The sequence below is a fragment of the Hemibagrus wyckioides genome, linkage group LG10 (assembly GCF_019097595.1).
Source record: "Hemibagrus wyckioides isolate EC202008001 linkage group LG10, SWU_Hwy_1.0, whole genome shotgun sequence".
Lineage (NCBI taxonomy): Eukaryota > Metazoa > Chordata > Actinopteri > Siluriformes > Bagridae > Hemibagrus > Hemibagrus wyckioides.
Genome location: NC_080719.1, coordinates 5,252,283 through 5,272,896, shown reverse-complemented (window position 1 = coordinate 5,272,896; position 20,614 = coordinate 5,252,283). Strand labels below are relative to the sequence as shown.

The 20,614-nt window shown below is 39.3% G+C and overlaps 2 protein-coding genes and 1 non-coding gene across 4 annotated transcripts in view; 2 read left to right on the top strand and 1 right to left on the bottom strand.

Annotated features, from left to right (window-relative positions):
• The window catches only part of LOC131360365 (A disintegrin and metalloproteinase with thrombospondin motifs 7), a 70,710-nt gene extending 60,327 nt beyond the window's left edge, over window positions 1-10,383 (bottom strand). Inside the window, exons 1-7 of one of the 2 annotated variants that reach the window (XM_058400767.1) lie at window positions 9,928-10,383; window positions 8,545-8,912; window positions 6,097-6,274; window positions 5,750-5,937; window positions 3,572-3,655; window positions 2,670-2,794; window positions 1,738-1,887 (exon numbers count right to left, since the gene is read on the bottom strand). In XM_058400767.1, coding sequence (XP_058256750.1) covers window positions 1,738-1,887; window positions 2,670-2,794; window positions 3,572-3,655; window positions 5,750-5,937; window positions 6,097-6,274; window positions 8,545-8,912; window positions 9,928-10,036 — 1,202 coding nt within the window. In that variant the 5' untranslated portion in view covers window positions 10,037-10,383. The remainder of the gene's footprint in view (window positions 1-1,737; window positions 1,888-2,669; window positions 2,795-3,571; window positions 3,656-5,749; window positions 5,938-6,096; window positions 6,275-8,544; window positions 8,913-9,927) is intronic. The other variant, XM_058400766.1, reaches the window with a different exon arrangement.
• A 6,151-nt stretch (window positions 10,384-16,534) lies between these two features.
• Window positions 16,535-17,968, top strand: rxfp3.3a2 (relaxin family peptide receptor 3.3a2). Its single transcript, XM_058401241.1, has one exon. The coding sequence runs from the start codon at window positions 16,641-16,643 to the stop codon at window positions 17,766-17,768; it is 1,128 nt and encodes a 375-aa protein (XP_058257224.1). The 5' UTR covers window positions 16,535-16,640; the 3' UTR covers window positions 17,769-17,968.
• A 1,341-nt stretch (window positions 17,969-19,309) lies between these two features.
• trnai-uau (transfer RNA isoleucine (anticodon UAU)) lies at window positions 19,310-19,402 on the top strand. Its single transcript is given in 2 exon segments — window positions 19,310-19,347; window positions 19,367-19,402. It is a non-coding gene; the product is annotated as a tRNA-Ile (tRNA).
• The last annotated feature ends 1,212 nt before the right edge of the window (window positions 19,403-20,614 follow it).

Genomic DNA, 20,614 nt, shown 5'->3' with positions numbered 1-20,614 from the left:
ATGACAGGATTCCTCTTATGAAAACCACGTTCAACTTCACACCCGTGTCCCTTTAAGAAGCTTTGAATGCAGGTTTGACAGATGTGCTGCGATTCTGCTCTTAAAACCTCATTTGTGTGCTGGTGAGGTGCCACTGCCTCCGACGCCAACACTGAAACAGCTCCTCATTATCATACAGATAGAAAATTTGTGATTCATTAAGATCCCTTGCTATTACCTTCAACCCGGGCTTGTTTAGGAAGCTTAATCAGAGTGCTAAGCCAAATACACCACCCACTGTACTTTCAGTGTATGAGAACAATCAAGGCAGGATAATCACATTTCACACACTTCACAGTAACCTCTTTAGGCTTGTTACGTTACTCTCCACTGTAATTGCTATATACCAGTTATGTTGATGATATCCTTCGGTAACAGCTAAATAGAACAGTAAAGACCCTGCGTAAGTTAATATATTAAAACCAGGACATTAATAACATGAATAGAATTTATAGAAGCAGACAAGCTATTTGACTGAAAGAAGATAATCTGCTAGCTAGTTAAAGTTTATTTTTTAAACACTTAGCCTCCTCAACGTTAAAATTGGTTATGCAACAGTGCTGTTTCTTGATACTGATTGGTCAGAAGACTTTTTTATAACAAGGAAACATCAAATCATGTGCTGTTTTTAATATAGTAACAGCTTAATCTTGCCACATAAAGACAAGAAGACATTCAAGTCGAGGTCATATGAATGTCTCACTTATTTGTGTAAATATACACTCACTGAACACTTAGGAGTTATAAGAACGCTATACTAACACTGCATAGGGCCTCCCTGTGCTCTCAGATTAGCCTCAATTCTTCATGGCATGGATTCTACAAGATGTTGGAAATATTTCTCTGAGATGCTGCCTTGCATCATGCAGTTCTTGCACATTTTTCACACTGTGAATGTCATGTTCTACCACATCCCAAAAGTGTTCTACTGGATTCAGATCCGGTGACTGGAAAGTCATTAATGAACTCATTAATGAACTCATTGTCATGTTCATGAAACCAGTTTGAGACAACCTTTGCCTTGAGATATGGTCCACTATCATGCTGGAAGTAGCCATAACAAGATGGTAAATTATGGCCAGGAAGGGATGCACACGGTCAATAACAATACTTAAATTGGCATTCGCATTCAAGCGATGATTTATTAGTGTGAACAGGACCAATGTGTGCCAAGAAAACATTCCCCATACCATTACACCATCTCCACCAGTCTGGACTGTTGAAACAGTGCAGGATGAGACCATGGATTCATGCTGTTGGCACCAAATTCTGACGCGACCATCTGTGTGCATCAGAAGAAATCAAGATTCATCAGACCTGGCTATGTTTTTCCAGCTTTCATCTAATCAGTTTTGGTGAGCCTGTGTCCACTGCAGCCTTAAAGAGCTTTCAGATCTTCACTGACAGAAGCAGAACACAACGTAGTTTTTGGCTGTTGTGGCCCATCCGCCTCAGGGCTCAACTTGTTGACTGATTAGATAATTACATGAATGAGGAGGTGTTCCTAATAAAGTGCTCATAGAGTGTAGTAAGTATATTACTACTTACAGTCTTGCTATTGCATTTCACATCCATTTGTGGATTTGTCACTCCATAATAAAAATAAACCAAATTCATTAATTTCTAACCATCTTAACCCAACCAGAACAGGGATTAATGATGAAACCTGAGGATTAGCAGTGTTGATGGAGGACTTACTTATGTCCCAGCTCATGCGCTACGGTGAAGGCCAGCGGCAGACCCGTATCCTCGTTGATGCTGCAGCTGCGATGGGGCTGACACATTCCCGCCACATGAGAGAGCCCCAGTGTCTCACAGGGCTTATTGGTGGAAGCGCAAATGTCTTTCCTGTGCCAAAGAGAAATGTTACTCATGCCTATATTAAGCACAGAAAGCTCTCTCAGAGTTCATCTAACCTCCTGGCCATGTTTCATTCCACCTAAACACTAAGAAGCTTGGCATTCTCTTCTTCTTATTCCTTATTACTCTGGAGACCAAGTGCAACAACTTGCATTCAGAAAACAGCTCAGAAGGCAGAAAATAGGTAACACTCTCCTGCTGTAAGTAGATAAAGTAAAATAAGTAAATAAAGATGCTAGCCAACTATTACAAGATATAGAACGCTACAGGCAAATCATAAATCAGCTTCTTGCTAACTTTTTGTCAAGGGCATAAACATGAGAAACTTTGTTAGAAGGATCATTTTTATACAATTTAGTTTCCCCTAGTCTGTATTAACACATTTAGCTATATAGCAACCACCTAACTAGTTTACCAAATATTATTTAGTTTCCAGGCAAGCAAAACACAGGGCTGGACAGCACACTGGACTTATGAAATGTCCACCCCTGCCACTTTCACACAAAAGCTCACACAAAAAAAGGGGTCATATACTAACACACCTTATGTTTAAGTGCAAGGCAAAGCACAGTATCAGACAATACTGAGGTTATGATTCTGAAGCCGAATTCTAAAGTAGATTATTTTAGGATAGAACTACGCTTTGACCATAATATAGACTTTACAATTGCATCATTAAGTTACTAATGGTGCATTAATGTTGAGGTTAATGTGTTAAACAATGTCAGTTACTATAAAGCAATATCTACAGTATATATCCATATAAGCACCTTGTAAGCAGGACAGCCACATCATGATGGACTGGATGTTCGTCTCCCTTTATGTTCAAGTGCTTTTGCCATTTGCAGAAGCTGTTGAGGCTGTTGTCTGCATGGTGAGTGATTTTCAAGTCTTCCTGATTGCAACATAACAAAAAAACAACCCATGTATTAAAGCACTCATAGCATCAGAAAATGCAAATCAAAGAGACATCTGTGAATCCAAGTATCTTCATGAAAGCCTAAATGCTGGAATTTTTTGTCAGAAAATATGTTTTTCAAACAGAAACTAGACATCACATGGAATGCATGTGACCTACACATAAACAACCACAATACTGACAGCAATAGAATGCAAAAAAACACACTATGTTGTAGTTTTAAATCTATCAACTACAGTAAATCCACGAATGATCAGTAGCTGGCAGCTAATTTATTTTCTGGCTGGCTCTCCTCACATTGTTGTAGTAGAAAGAAATGCACAACTACAACATTAAAGGCAGTAGATTTTAGAAATGTACTTCATTCTATCATCTGTACCTAGTACTATAAATCCACTATTGGTTAATATACTTCTTTCCTGGCTGGCTCTCTATTTACTGGCTGGCTCGCCTCACATTGTTGTAGTAGAAAGAAACGCACAGCTGCAATATTAATAGCATAAAATTTGGAAACATAACCATTATTTTGTTTTATTAACTGAACCTACTACTGTAAATCCACTACTGGTTAATATACTTATTTTCTGGCTGGCTCTCTATTTACTGGCTGGCTCACCTCACACTGCTGCAGTAGAAAAACAGTATTAATGGCAGTAGAATTTAGAAACATAACTAATTTGTTTGTATTACTAACTGTACCCACTACTGCAAATTCCACTACTCACTAGCATGTTTATTTTCTGGCTGGCTCACCTCATCTTGTTCTAGCAGAATGAGACGCACAATCACAATATTGATGGCATTTCCGATGCTCGGGTCCCGAAACAGCCCTGCAACCTGCAAAAAAAATAAAACCAGCAAAGATACATACAGTATAACCCAATGGCACTTCATACACTTGAACATTTTGGCACTTCTGGAGTAATGTATGCCACAAAAGCTGTGAGAATAAAAAAAGTCAGTGAAGAAATGAACATAGTTAAACCCCAGAATAACAGGTACAAAATGCTCCTAATGATGAACTAACAAATTCCCATCACAGGAAATCAAGCACTTCTCCTCAGAGTGTCTAAGACGGAGGATGGCTGTTGATCTCTGGAACTCTGGAGAGCCACTTTCACAATCAAAGCCTGATTTGCATTGTGCTAGTAAACACTGTCTGAAAGCATGGCCATTTAAGCTAATTAGCATTAAGGAACTTAAAAGCATACTCATGAGAGTATCTGTTAATGGACCAAACACCACAAGCTCATTAAATGTGCAAATTGGCTGAAAGACATTGAAATCAATAAAGGTTAAAGAGGCATGTGGCTGCAGCTGGCCGATAACAGACTGACATTGGCGGGAGGCTGACTCTGAATTCAGGTCAAGTCACTTAAAATCAAGTACAATTGGGAAGACACGGTTGAGGTGATGCGGTCAGGAAACAGCAGGGTTTAATTGTAATCATTTACTATTGACTCTGCAGCTTGGAAATTACAGTCTCCAGCTTTTCACCAGAAAATCAATGAATATTAAATTCTCTGGTAATAAGCAACAGACGCATGCTTATTAGATGCACAAAAAACTAATTGCACTGTACCGTCGATTGAATTCCTATTACCTAAGATTATTATTATTAGTATTTTTGCTGTTGTCTATGTCACTACATTCTCTTAGTCCAAGATATAAAGCGCTCGTTCATTCTCGCTTGTCTCTAACAACATTCCAAGCTACAAAGAGAGGGTTTTCCACACAAAAGAAAAAGAAAAAAAAAGAATCCCATAGCAGAGCAAACGTATTAGAGAAAAAAAAGGCTTTGTACTTTGTTTACTATTCGGCTTCATCTACCTGGAAAATATTCAGCTTTTCTTTTCGATTGAAAAGGAGTCAATTTTTCAATGCAGAGCGTGAAATGAATGCACATCAATCAGACACATACACGGTTCTAAGGTAAAAAAGCTGTTTTACGTTAAACTGCGGAAACAAAACGTTTCCTCTTGAAAGCAGGCCCATCCAACCAAAACCAAAGATCTGCAATGGAAATCGCTTTGTTTCATGAGGTCTTTTCCTTTAACACGGCTGTCAGTAGCAGCAGCTCAGCAAGGCGATGTGTATTTTGGAAAATGTGTCTAAGGGCCTGCAGCTGTATTACAATGAGGTCAGCTGACTTGGATCCAGTTCAATAGAAGGAAAGATGTCTCGGAGCAGTCCGCTGCAGAGTTCACAGATTTCTGCTGTTAGTAACAAGAGGAAACAACATGAAATGGTACATGAAAGCCAACAAACTGCAAAAAAAATATGATGTGGAAGCGGAGCTCCATGTGGACTTATTCTGCATGAAGAAAACATATCAAAATGTTTCATGTTTCACACATTTCACAGAAGAATAGACCAAGTTATATACTTATAGAGTTCAATTAAATAAAGGCTGGGAAAGCCTCTTTCTCTGTTATTGGGCAATTTATGCACACACATTTTCAGCTTCATAAAACATAATCAGGATTGTTTTGTCTATTAGCATTATGTTCAGACATTACAGCGGCTAATATATTGAATTTTGCAAAATCCTATGGTGTCTACCTGGTGGAACTTTTTTTCACTGCTGTCTGGTCGCATTGGCACTTAACGGGCTGCTGGTTAACTCGTCCCATTACGCTTTCTCAACTGATAAAGAACTCCTTTACCGTGCATAATTTTTCAAAATGTATTTAAAAAATGTGTAAACCCAGCTTTAAGCCAGCTACATTTTTTTGTTTTCTTTTATTTTCTGAATTTTCTTTTGCACTTGACTTTTTTTTGCTAGTAGAACATTGTTCTGTCTAAAAGTCAACTAAATGTGTACGATTATAAATATAGCAAAATGTTTAAAAACTGTAAAATGTAAAATGGAGTCCAAGTCAGAAATCCAACTGAAATCACTTGTAATGAACGCAACAATGATATACTCACAATGTTCATGACGGCTAGAACGTAGCTCTCCACTCCGTTCTTGCCGTAGTACTCCACCATTTTTGGGTCGGCCACCACAAGAGTCTCCACCCATTTCTCCCTGCTGATGGAGCGCTGTCTCCTCCGGTGATGGCGTTTCTCCCAGCGCTCTCGCTGTCTCTCGACTTTTCGCGCTCTTCCGTGAACATCTGACAAAGTAAACGTCTCAATCAGAATCTCACTGCTATCATTCAGTACATTTTTATTATTATTATACAGGTGGACTGGTGTCACTTTACAAATCCCTAGCGTTTGTTTGTAACTGATAAATAAAAGGTAGCTAATATAAAGTAGTCCTGGTCTTTCACCTTTGACTCCACAGGTCCCGTTGGATGTTTTTCCGTCGAATAAAGGCTGCACCGGCTGGCTGTTGTGCTCTGTAGTATGACGCTTGTAGATGACATGAGCCTGTGGCTCTTCTGATCTGTGGGTCTGCTCCAGCGGCCTGATGAAGAATTCCTCCTCGGAGAGTTTGAACAGCCCTGTCTACAGAAAACACAGAAGTCAGCCCAAACTGACACTAATTACAAGCCTCACCAATCCAAAGCATAGCCTCCCTACTCGGACTTTCCCTCAGGCTATATAAAGGACTCGAGGAGGGAAAAAATCTGAGCACTGTGTCTGTTTTGAGCTTCTTCATGAAACCCACATAACAAATTCAAGAATTACACATTGCACTCGAACCAAGAACCTCCTACACTGCCTGTCTTTTTATTAGATTTATTTATTTATTGTCTTTTTTAACAGTGCGCATTACTGTAATTGTGCCAGAGGCTATTTTACATCTGGACAGAAAGTCACCCTAAAAACAAATTTATAAATTACAAAATTATTATAATATCTTTAAAAGGTTACCTTGGGTACAGTTAAATCACTTTTAGTACCATAGATAAAAACAACATATGTTAAGGAGTAAGGATTAGTTTCAGAAAAACATCTGAAACATCTTTGCCTTCAAGGAAGCTAGTCCTAAAGAGAGTCAACTATTTAATCCTTAGACAAATAGGAAATGCTATAGGACAAATAAACACTGTACTGCACTATACACATGGAACAGTTACTGTGATACACTTAAATAAATGGAAATCATTAGAAATCTTATTAACTGCTCCTCTTAAATTTGACTTTAATGTGACTCCAAATGACTCTTTATTAACAAAGCATTAGTAGAGTCAACTAGTTAATCCTAAGACAAACAGAAAATGCTAGAATCAGTTACAGGGCAAATAAACACTGTGTGGCAAAGTTTTTTTCTTGTACACGCAGAACAACTATTGTGACGCAGAACAGCAATTAAATAAGGAAATGGAAATTGTTGTAGAACTTATTCACTACTCAAATGCGACTCTAAATGAGTGCTTAATTAAAGGCTGGTGCACTTAGAGGGTAAAACCCTTAAGCTTATGAATAAAGGATGCCAGTGGCACTAGGATTAACTCTAAAACATAAATATGTGGTGCCTAAGGTGTTTAATTAGACTGATCACAAAATCAGCCTTTTTTTGCAGATTAGATCAGTTAGGTGTTCCATTTAAATAAAAGAAAGTTATTTCTATCAGTTCGCAATTTACTTGATTCCCCGTGGACTTTAGTATTCAAATTGCAAAATTTGGAAAAAAAACTGATTTTAACATCTAATCACTTTTAAAAGTGTCAAAAACCTGATTAGACAAATGACGCTGGTCAATCGTGATGTTAACTGGCTGCCAAAACAGGTCTTTTCATTTCGATTAGCTTTTTCATTTTAGAGCCCACTTCTTAAAGTGTCCTAAATGTTAATCCAAGCAATTTAAAAGCCTTTCCTCTTTGCAGTGCGTCTCACAGGAGTGTACGTAGGTAACAAATAAAACATAACTGGGAATGCTGTTTTTATCCATTTGTAATTACATTTCATGTTATGGAATATCAGTGAAACTAGCTAGTTCCTGTTCTCACTTTATGTTATAGCAGCTATAAACAGCATGTGGTTTTTCACACTTGGCACGTTTACTGCAGTCTGAGTCTGAGTGAGATTCTTCCGGTACCTCCTCAGTATTAGTCTGGTTTCCCGGTGCATTTGTGTACATTTTACATCATCACAAACACACATGGAGAACACAGTCCGATGATTTATTATTTTTTATTGATTTGTTGATTTTTGGTGGTATTACGTGTGATAATGTACCTAAAATCTTCTTTATCCCACAATGACCCAAGTGTACAAGCGGTACTGAACCCCAGACTACCTGTAGAGGGTGATGTGAGTTCAGTTGCACTGGAACTACGCCGAGATTCCTATGCTGCACTTCCAAGTCCATGTGTTTCACGTTATCAATTTTTCATGCAAACCATGCTCTGTTTCAGACCAAGTGTGAAAGCCCCTTTAAAATTAGAAACAGTGAGAAACTGCAAAGCTTTCTCTTTAATTATGACTTTACCTCGGACACTGGCACTGGAGACTTACTCCATTAAAGCTGCATAAATGACTCCTCACGGAACACTTGAGGTGAGGTGAGATTCATCCCCTACACCTTTTAACCAATCAAAATAGAGAACTCAACATCAATGCCATGGACCAATTTTTAAAACGAGGGTTCTATTAAAGTATAGTTTCTATTATTGTATAGTTTCTTTTAGGAAACTACAAGGAAGGAGCTGCCTAGATTCCTGTGAGGAACAATCCCCAACTAGAGAATATTTTTAAGTGAACTCATCACTGTAACAGTATTTGTTCCATTATTAAACCCCACCCTATCATATTTAATCCAGCTATCATACCAAGCCATCGCAGGTGCTCACAGCTGCTTGACCTTTGGCAGCTGACTCACTCCAGACCTGGCCAAGGAAGTAGCACAGAGAATTGCCGGGAGAATGTAACTTGGAGCCCCGGAGGCCACCTGCACGCCGTTCTGTAAGAAAACCAGGAGCTAGTAGATATGGGTTGAGAGTGAGGTTGAAAAGCAAGTCCTCGCCATTGTATTGTAAATGGTAGAAAACATGAGGCAGGTTTTCAATGCTCTCCACCGTCTGCCTCCGGCGGAGTCGACTCATACGGTAGGACACGAGGTTCGAGATAAAAGCTCCATTTGAATCCACTCTCTGTGGGTGAACAATCTCGTACTGGACATGCCCTTCAGGAGCGCTACCTGCAGAAGACAACCAGATGGTTATAATTTGCTATGATTTAACTCTATGAATAAATGAGTACCGTATGCACGCTCCAGTTTATAGCGATAAACAAATTACCACGGTATTGCTTTGAGCTACCTGCAAGCAAAAAACATTTCTGCCTAAAACAATGCTAAGTAAAAGAAAACTAAGCATATGGAGCTTTAAGACATTATGTTTGTTAATGCATTTCTCCAGAGGCTTAGTCAGAAACTTCCATTGTCTCTCAAACTTTTTCAACTGAGAGCATTGTTCCAATTTTGACCCAGATGTCATGAACCAGCAGAGAGCAACAGAGGACAAGGAAGCTTCCTCTCCAAAACCAGCCAGAGTGTGGCGATCTTAGCCATCAGATAGGAAACAACACAGACAAATGTGAGTTTCATAAAAAAAAAACAACTAAGAAATCGCTTTACTTTTAAGATGTTTATCTTTGAAAGGTTGGCTCTTTAAAACAAAACAAAAAAAATGACACAAATGAAGACTATTAATTCATGCCAACAAGACAAGACAAATACAGTCACATTGTCTAATTGTGTTCCATAGAAAAAAATCTCAAAATCCTTTCCTTCCTTCCTGAATACGATATAAATATCACTGAATGAAGTATAGGCCGCATTTCCTCCTCATCCAACCTGCCTGTCCTAATTCTTCACATTAGTTCTGGAAATGTGCTTATTTCTACATTAATTGATTCAGTTTGGTGATTCATACACAAACAATGAGGGGTGCTAACTTTTGCACTACTAATATTTAATCAATGAAAGCATGGAGCATCATATAAATGATCTCACAGCTTACTCACTCATCCAAAATAAAACTACTAAGTTTATTCTTTTGTGAATTACACAGTTTGTTTTGCAAGTCAGAACTCTGCAAAGGAACTGAAAACATGTTAAAGAAAGAAAGAAAGAAAGTCTATGACAGTAGGACTGCCTCCTTGCAGAACCACGTTCATTCAAGGTCCAAAACTATTCTGCTGCTCCAACTCACCTGTAATGTCATTCAGCACATTAGTTTCTGCGGTCCGAACAAGGGTCAGAAGTACAGCAGGGAGTAAGAAGGCCAACCCAAACGCGCAAAATCCGCGCTTGGAGCGCATCCTCAAATCTGAGCAAGCTCCTGCACCTAAGCCGTCTTCCTCACACGCGCAGGGTCATTTTAAACGCCTTTCATTTCGCATTAAAGCCGTGTGAATTGACTGAGGACGCAGGCTAGGTGAAGCCATGGCGCAGGATGCCGAGCTCTTACACCGAAACTTTGCAGCACTTATCAGCGCGAGCCATCCCGAGGAACCCGAGCCAGCACCGGAGCCGGAGCAACAGGAGTCCTGGCTCAAGGACTGGGGCAGAGGTTGCCAGAGTTGATCCGCAGAATTTCCAACCCAGTAGCGATTTCAAACCCTCCCAGATCCACTACGAGCCATCCCTATCTGCAACTCTGCCAAAATTCACTTCAGTCCCAAGGCGATTTTTGTCCCAGCCCTGTCTGGGTTGCCAGATTGGACGATTTAATATACGTAACTTCAATCTCATGCATGCTGGGACTCACTTTAAATCACGATATATGTAATTGAATAATGTAATATCCATTGCTTATTTTACGAATGCATAAAAATATTGTACCAAACACGGCACTGTAGGTTGCCAAAAAAAAAAAAAAATTGACAGAGTGATTTTTATTATATATATATTTATATATATAATTATATTTATATAGTTTATTATTTTGGAAGAGGGAATACTATATGGAAAGGAATTCAAAAAGCTAAACAAAGTAAATTAATAAATAAAGCAATTATTACATTTTTGAAAAGTATGAAAAAAAAAAAATGTCAAGACAAATAACTATTATTATTTGTATATTATTATTATTATTATTATTATTAAATATTATTTGTATTATTAAAGCATTAAATAACAAGTTTAATGTAACTAATATACAGAAAATGTATAGCATATTAATATATCAAAGAAATATGATTAAAAAAATATGAAAAATTGAAATGTATTTTAAAAATATGCCCTTTTTTTATTGCCTTTTTAAAACCTTAACATATTTTTGACATGCCTGAAAGAAATGAAGTAGTTTACTGTATAGAAAGAATACACCTGTGCCAGATTTAGTTAGCACTAATGCTAATGAAGTGTTAAAATAATTCCTTATACCACCTGACCATTAGGCTGTCAGCTACTTAACATTGTGCATGATGTAAGCTGAAGAAAATAATTCTGAAGAGACTACTGTTTTAATAGCTACTAAGTTAACATGAGTTGGCATAACACTTCTAGATACTATCTAGCATTTTCCCTTATATTTTTCCATTTCATCTGCAAGCAAAAAAGAGAAAGCAGATACATGGACTAAATCCAGTTGCTGAATTGAAGTTGTTCTAACATTGCACTGTTTTCTATCCAAATCTCTCTCTTTTTATTGTAAAGAAACCACATTAGGGTATCACAATATATCAAGCAGCCTCAATGTGTCTGAATAAAAAGTCTAGCAATATTTGTAATAATGTATTTATTTAAAAAATATACAGATACACATTTTTTTTAGTTTTGCTAATTTGTTGAAATGACTTAAAATGCCTATTTAAGCTATAGATATAATAAGTAATACATTATAATATAATAATAGGTTATTTTCAATATCTATAGCTTAAATAGGCATTTTAAGTCTTAATCTACCCTTAATTTATGAGCTTTTTAAGACATCCGTTTTAATTACTGAATGACCGAAGACAGCACTAAAAAGATGAGCAGAGTTTTCAGGAGGAATATCACACCTTGACTTGACATGTAGTGTTTTTTTTTTCCCTCTGTGAACTGTTTGTTGTCTTATATAATATTATATATTGCTCCATTCAGGTGTATTGTGCAATGGCATTGCCAAAATCGATATCTTAAAGAGATTTACTCTGAAGACTAACTTATATACTTAACAAACACAGTTTTCCCCCATGTTAGAAATACCAACCTATAGCATTGTACCCCAGTTCAATATGTTTAAAACAAGACTAATAGGGGATAACATCTAATCTGGCAACACAACCTGACTACTAATGCTGCTGGTCTCAGTCCATGATCAAACTTTTCTTCCTTACGAAACTTTGCTCAAGTACCGCCTCCTGGCTGGAGCGTGTGGGAGGACCGTGGCCCAGAGAGACAAAGAAATCTAGACACACACGAAAAGCCTCCCTTTTTATATCACTGTAGTGCCATTCATCCTCAAGAGGCCTGGGGATCAAATGCCTAAATTTGACTTTTCAAAAATAATAAATGTGTTATTGTGTATATTTACTGACTTCTCTGCTATAAATGCTCATTCATTTCAGCAGGCTTACTTTCCATTTATCAAGTCTGTCTTGTCTCTCTCAGATTTATCGATTTGAATGACACTTGTTAGAAAATATGGCTAGTGTTTATAGATAGGCAACTAAAAACAATTTTTAATCACAGCTGATACTGTCGCTTTTTTCTGTGACACTGGTTGACCGGTCACTTCTTACAGTTTAGCAAAAAAATAACATTCACAGCAACCGTGGATTGCAAAAAAGTCAACAATCAACCTGAGATCCGTTCAACAAGATGCCCCAGAATGATCTGAATTATGCCAATAAATCCCCTCAATATATACTGTTTCATGATGCTCCTCCTATATTTTTCTATATTCTATATTTTATACCAGATTGTACACTATTAAAAGTGGTTATGGCATTGGACTTCTGCTTGAATCCTCGGTCCACCAAGCTGCCACTGCTGGGTTCTTGAGCAAGGCTAAATGTGAACTGGGTTTTAGTTTGTTAAAGAAACACATTCTTATAGAAGAAACAATAGAATAACAAAAATGTTAGAGAAGTTATTTTCACTTAGCAGTTACAGGTTCAAGAAATCGCCTACATATCCTTAGTCAGACATTCAGGCTGATGGCAGAAGGTCTGAACTCCATAGCAGCTTTTATTGGCCAAGAGACAGTTACAACACATTTTAAGGGGTGTTTTATGTTTTTATGGGTGTGAAAATGTAAAGTCGATGTCCCTACAAAAACAGACCGGCATGCAACCATAGAAAGTCATTCAAATGAATGAGACTATACTGTGAACTTCACATAACTTGGAAAATCCAGCAATTAGCTGATCCTCATAAGCGCTCATGGTCTTCTTCCATGAGGGACGTAGAACATCATGACAGCTTTGTTTCTAGGCGGATTGTTAAAAAACTTAACACACACATCTCCTGGTAATTCTGTAGAATCCAACCAATTAGATGATGACTTTGAACCTCCTGACGTGTTTCCAGTTTTGTGTGCCGGATGCATCAGATGTTCAGCCAACACATTGTGGGTGTGATGTCTGAGGCTGAGATAATTATTTCTAATTATCTATGATAACAGAAAGTCCCATGTCTGATCAGGACTGCATGGGCACGTCATAAGATTGTAGACTTGTAGAGTGCTAGAAATAGACAGACTCATTCTTCAACAATGCTGTTTCATTCATCATGCACCTTAATGTTTTCATGGCATTTTGTTGCATATTGTACAGATCTCTCACTCATTTTCATCTGTCCAATCTTAACTGGAGAAGGCTAGGTTTTTATTCCAACTGAGCAGAAGCCACGCCCATAGTCTATAGAAAGCCGAGATAACCTGATTAAACAGGTGGAATCAGGTGTGGCTCCTGGATGATTGGAATAACAACTTCCACCCACATCCTTGGCCCTTTGCGGATAAAACTGGACACAATTCTACACAATCTACCCCTCCCTGGCTCGGGTGTCCATTTTAATTCCTGTTCATGTTTCCAGACCTAGTGTTACACCCTCTATAACTTTTTCCATCATAAAATCCAGCATTTTTTGGCTGGATTCAATTCAAAAAGGGACAAAAAACCCATCCGGACTGTCCGAATGCAATGACCTTCATACCTATATCTGTTACTCATTCAATCCTTGAACTCAAAACTGTTTTGCACTTGACCTTCAATCTTACGTCTGTTTCTCATCATCCTTAAATCCTTGAGATTCAATATTGTTGCAACATCTTTTCCTCTTTGGGGAAATGTTCTTAGTTTGCCAGGTAATATTTGGGTTGAATTCAGCTGCGTCTGCTTTCTAGAAGATCGCTTGTTGGCTTACAGCGTTTACTGAGGTGTTCAGTAATTTGTCCTGATTATCAAGATCTATGCACAGATTAGCATACTAGAAAAGATTCTAGTATAGACCAAGACTTATTCAATGATTGAAACATTTACACTGACAAAAATAAAACGCAAAAATATAGTCTGCTGATTAGTTATATTTTTACAGCTTTTTTTCCTTCTCTGAATCTGTACTCCCTTTAAACTATAGCCTTAGGAATTAGAGAGCTCCTGACAACATATGATCATCATTCATAAATCCGGTGACAAGTAATTGTCAGATAAATGCTAGACAAAAGTATCCATGCATATGAAAAATGCTATACGTTTGATGTAAAAAAAAAAGAAATTGACACATGATTGTCCTCACTGTGACATTGTCATTACAGAACATTGCACAGGAACAAAGCAAATTGTCTTGGAAATGATGCCCTCCATACACTTGACAAAGGAGCTGACTGCGCTGACTGGTTGAGACACTCTCTGAGGGAAGATTTGAAGCAGAGCTGTCGAGTGTACAATGGAAAATGATGTACATTTGAGGGAAAAAAAGATTGAGCAATAGAAAGAGAATACAGTAGATAAATTAATGCACTTCAGTTATACAAGTGATCTTTACACCAAAAAAAAAAGAAAATGCGTCTAATTGTTTTTTAAAGGATGCAAAAAGAACGTCATCTGGCAAAACAGGAAAGACAGAAAAAACTGAGCACCAGCATATTGATTCATCTTCATAAACCATTTTATCCTGATCAGAGCTGAGATAAATTTGGAGCCTAAAACAATAACGTACTGGACGTAAGGTGGGAATAACACCCCAGACCAGATAGCAGCACACACACACACACACACAAATTGACACCTATGGACAATTTAGGATGAATCTGCCAATCCATCAAACTGCAGACCCTGAAGCTGTGAGGAGACAACACTTTAAAGATTTCTATTTCATCCTTTTACAAGCCTGATGTGGAAAACACTGGGTGACTTTATTTTTTATTTTTTGAGAAAAATTATGTTATGCAAGACGTCCTGACACTTTTTAAGTGATTCAGAAGTAAGTGTACAGCACTTGAGGGTTATGGGTTTTGCTCAAGGGCCCGACAGTGACAAATTAGTGTTGCAAGGATTTGAGCACAAAACCCATCAGTAATCCAAAGCCTTAACCTCGGAGCTCCCGCTGCTGTTTAGCTCGAACTCATACATAAAGAAACATGCAAACTTTTAGACTAATATCATTTTAACATTTTTTTTGTTGTTCTACGCATACTAAATGTTTTGGTATATACGTCATGTTTTAGACAACATCTGGGAGATATCATCCAGCCAGTGAGTATGTTGTGTAAATCAGTGTGTATAATCCATGTGTTATGATTTTCTGCCTTCTGCTGTTTGAATTAAGATCTTGAACAGAGATCAGTCAGATTTCTTCATGGTCTTTATATCCATATGCGCTGGACTTTAACACAGCTGGACTGGACCTTGCTCATGCACAGCTTTTTTAAAAATATAACATTAGAACATATTGAAGCTGGATATTCTTCAGTGGTTAATTTACAACAACACTGTTACTTGCCGACTCACTGCTCCATGGTCACTAATTCGATCCAGGCCTCAGGTTGCTGTCTGTGCGGAGGTTTGCATGTTGTCACTGTGTCTGTCTAGGTTTCCACTGGGTTCTCTGGTTTCCACTCTCATCACAAAAACATGTAGGTAGGTGTACTGGCTGTGATAAATTGCACCTAACTGTGAATGTGTGTGTGTGTGTGTGTGTGTCTGTAGTGGTGGGGGTGAGGAGAAGAAACCTGCAACCAGTTTGTTTTGCTCCATCATGCCAAGAGTTCCTGGAGTAGGCACTGGATCTGCTCTGACCAGGACTAAAGAAAATACATGAATGGGTAACACTTTACAATGTACATAAATAATCATCCACTAATACCTGAATTAAAACGTACTTAAATATGATTTAATGAATAGTTAAAGGGACTTCTTCTTTCTGGACCTGCCTGATCCATCCAGACACACTACCCCTGGTTGGAGTCTCATCGCTTAGTGGTGCTCACTGCTGCTGGGCATAGATCTGTGTGGACAGCCTATGACCCCAGAGACTGCTGTGGATAGAACCACTTGGAGACTATCACACATCTTTGATCGATGGATGGAGAATGAGACAAAACGGGTTGAGATGAAATGATCAGTTTATTAGTAGGATAAATGTAAATTATGAAAGTAATCAACTGATGTTAGTGTGTGCAACTATGAGTGCTACCCATGAATGAATAAATGAATACAAAAACATTTTGAGAAGGTGGGGATTTTGAAGTTTGGTATTGTCAACCCATGATTCACTGTGATTCCTGTTATCAGAGCGAACTGTCAATCACACAGGTTTGCCCACTCCGTGCGCTTTGAAGGAGGAAGTGAGCGAGCGCGCGCAGTTGTATAAAAGCTGGAGTTCAGCTGTCAAACGCGGTGCTGAGAGTCACGGAGAGGCAGGTTACTGATCGATAAAAGAAAAAAATGCTTTAAGGAAGAAATGCTCCGTAAGTTGTAAGACTGGTGAATTATGCAGGCAATGGAAGGTGCGGGTTTGCACAAGGCACCCGCGCTTTTCTCCGAGAGCATGGGAGAGATTTTGAACCTCAGTGGGTGGGCGACACCCAACAAGAGTGTTGTACACCTGCACGAGTTCAGCAGTCTGGAAGACATTGACCTGAGCGCAGATGGAAGTCTTATCCTGAGGGTCATCATTTCTTCGGTTTACGCAGCGGTGTGCGCTGTAGGGCTGGTCGGCAACCTGCTTGTGTTCTTCCTGATGAAGACGAAACTAGGGAAGAGGAGGAGGAAGAGATCAGCGATCAACTTTTTCGTCGTCAACTTGGCTGTGACCGACTTCCAGTTCGTGCTCACGCTGCCTTTCTGGGCTGCCGACGCGGCGCTGGATTTCAGCTGGCCCTTCGGTAACGCCATGTGCAAGATCGTGCTGTCGGTCACCGTGATGAACATGTACGCCAGCGTGTTCTTTCTCACGGCCATGAGCGTGAGTCGGTACTGGTCGGTGGCGTGCTGCGTGAGAGGCAGCGGCGCGCGGCGCAGGTTCACCTCGGTCAAGCGCGTGTGCGCGGCGCTCTGGGTTCTCGCGAGCGTCGCCACTGCGCCCACGTCCGCTTTCTCAACGGTGACGGTGGTGGCTGGCGAGAGACTGTGCCTCCTCCGCTTCCCCGACGGCCACCACTGGCTCGCGCTCTATCACCTCCAGAAAGTCGTGCTCGCCTTCATCTTGCCCATGATCACGCTGTCCATCTGCAACGCGCTACTTTTGCGCTTCGTGCGCCGCAGGATCGTCGCAAACAGCAGCCGCCCGAGGAGACGGTCTAAAGTCACCAAATCCGTGATCGTCGTGGTTCTTTCTTTCTTCATCTGCTGGATGCCGAATCACGCAATTACTCTTTGGGGAGTGCTCGTGAAACTTAACGCGGTGCGCTGGGACAGGACGTACTACATGGTCCACACGTACGTGTTCCCGCTGACGGTTTGCCTCGCGCATGCGAACAGCTGTTTAAACCCAGTGTTGTATTGCTTAATGCGAAGGGAGTTCAGGAAGATGCTGAAGAACCTGTTTTGGAGAGATTCCTCGCCTGCTGTCACGAAAGCGCGCGGCTCTGGTGGTGCCGTGGACCGAGAATCCGTTTAATGTGGATTTGACTAGAATGTGAAATGTCTCCAAAACAGGTCTCAAGAATAACGCGCACTTGGAGAGATTGTACCAGCTCAGCAGTTGGTGCGCAAAAGTGATTGTTATCCTCGGGAAAGAGCGGTGATGTATTTTTTAATAATTAATTATGTCCTTTGATAATATCAAATAGTAAACTGAGCAGCAGTAAATATATGCGCATCACCACTCTTATTTGACGTGTACATGCAAATCATGTAAATACAAGAAAAAAATAAACGTTAAATATGTTTTGTATCACTGGTTTCTTTTTTCTGTTGTGACAGAGGACTAAAATCAAAATATGAGTGTGTGTGTGTGTGTGTGTGTGAGAGAGAGAGAGACATCAGACATGCAACAGAGATCAGACATGCTAATAAACATCTGTTTACAAACACGCATGTGCGATGCCACGTGGCTTGCACAGTTGCCATTTTGAACAAATCTCTCCAAAGACAGCGCGTTATGTAAATCAGGCTTTCTGAAAATCCTTGTATGTTGTACCAGTTCAGAATGTGTTCTTGGTCCACCTTTTCCACCTAAAAATGCAAATATATACTCTTTGAATTTCAGGTAATTTCCAGGAACTTAATCCTGGAAAAAGTGTTAGTGTAAATAAATGAGCAAACTGTACTTTGATCTTTGAAGTCATGTATCTTTATGAACCTTCAATTAGTTAAATACTTACATAAATACTATATTCACTAGGTGAAACATATATACTAAAGGTACAGAAGATGCTTGCCCATTGTTACCTTGACATCTACCTTTGTTCAGAATTCTACTCTTACACCTCATCCAACTAAGAGATTGATAATCTGCATAAAATGTGTTCACACGGTTAAAAATGAACTCTTCAGGACTCCAAGAGGTCAATGATCACAATGTGCTGGTCAGTTATGAGATTCACAAACTTGTAGCAGACCTCCAGATTAATTCTTCCTGTCGGCTAATAATTCAGATCAGTCCTCAACTCTGACACAAATGTTTGTTGAAAGCCCACATTTGCAAGTCTACAGATTCTGGTAGAGGTTAATAAGACATTCCATGTACACTGACCAGGCATAACATTATGACCACCTGCCTAATATTGAGTTGGTCCACCTTTTGCTGCCAAAACAGCCACGACCCATCATGCAATGTGTATTCTGACACCTTTCTATCAGATCCAGCATTAACTTCTTCAGCAATTTGAGCGACAGTAGCTCGTCTGTTGGATCGGACCACGCGGACCAGCCTTCGCTGCATCAATGAGCCATGGCTGCCCATGACCTCTAATCAGTGTATTCACATATAAGCTAATGGAACATCAGTGGAAGTCAAATAGGCATAATCTCAATATGTTTCCTCTCTACACAGTATATGATAGAGTGTATAAAATAACGGCTTTGACACCAAATCCTTCCTTTTTTCTGAAAGTGGAACAAAAAACAAGATCAGTACTTTACCAAACTCAGCCCTTCAGTGGGTATGAGAGCCTGGGCTGGGTTACGGTGGAGTCAGCATTTACCCTGGGCTCTGTAGCTCCAGTGGCGCAATCGGTTAGCGCGCGGTACTTATACAGCAGTACAAGTGAAGCAATGCCGAGGTTGTGAGTTCGAGCCTCACCTGGAGCACAGGTTTTAAAAGCAGCTTACAGACTTTCTCATTTCTCTGGCTAGAATCATACTGCAATATGAAATCAAGATTACAAAACCAGGCATGCATCTAGCTTAGGTTACTGTCTCTCAGCTCGTATCTTTTTTTAATTAGCTCTCAAGAGCAGTGGTGGCTCATTGGTTTAAGGCTCTGGGCTATTGTTCAGAAGGTTTGAAGGATTAAGCTGTCATTGTTGAGCTCTTAAGTCTAACTAATGGCTTTCCCTGTGCTCTGAGCCCAACTTCTAACAAGATACATGTCAATAGACTTTAAATCTAATGTACATATGACTGATATAAAGGCTACTATTCCTCTCACCTCACCATGTCAGTGGTCACTATGATAAATTACTCCTATGTGAGTGCATCCAGTTTGTATCTCACATCCAGTAATCCTGTGATAGGCTCTGGATCCTCTGTGATCAATGACCTGGATGAAGAGCTTACTAAATCTCAAGTTTCCAGGTGAACGATGCAGTATATACAAAGAGTGCAATACTTTCCAGGAACACAGGAAAATGCCATTTGACACTTTGATTTCTTAGCATGTGTAGTGCTCAAGCTCCAGTCCAAATCTAACAACAAATCCCGCTAATAAGTTATGTTTATAGAGTTAAAACTCTTCAGGAAGTTAGATCTTTAACAGTCATCAATGATGTATTGCACCGTTCACAATTGTGAGGTTAGTAAACAGCTGCACAATCTTCCATGATAAGATTGAATTCCAAGAAATGAGCAGATCGGTGTTGATTTAAAAAGATGGAAAGTGGGAAGTAGGAGTGCAAAGTTGATAAAATGACCAATCTGATTCATACAATGAGAAAATTGTTAAAATGATCAATCTACCTACTTGCACTTTTTACAAATGAAAATTCACAATGACAAAATTATTGTAGTTATCAAGGTGAGGTTCCTTTGCTTTCTTTGCACAATTAGTGCCTTTTATAGTAAAATTAAGGTTATTAATGTTATTTCAATATAGTCACAGCAGTGTTAGAATAGCTACAAGGGCATTTGATAAGAGAAAAGGAGAAAAAATGCACTTTTGACCATTCCCAATTTCTCCACCTCCCAAAACATGACATTAGTAGGACTTGCTAAATTAACTTACACCTAGGTGTGTGTTCTTTCCAGGGTGCATCACCACCTCACACACAGGCTCTCGGTCCACCCCAGACCCTGAACAAGATA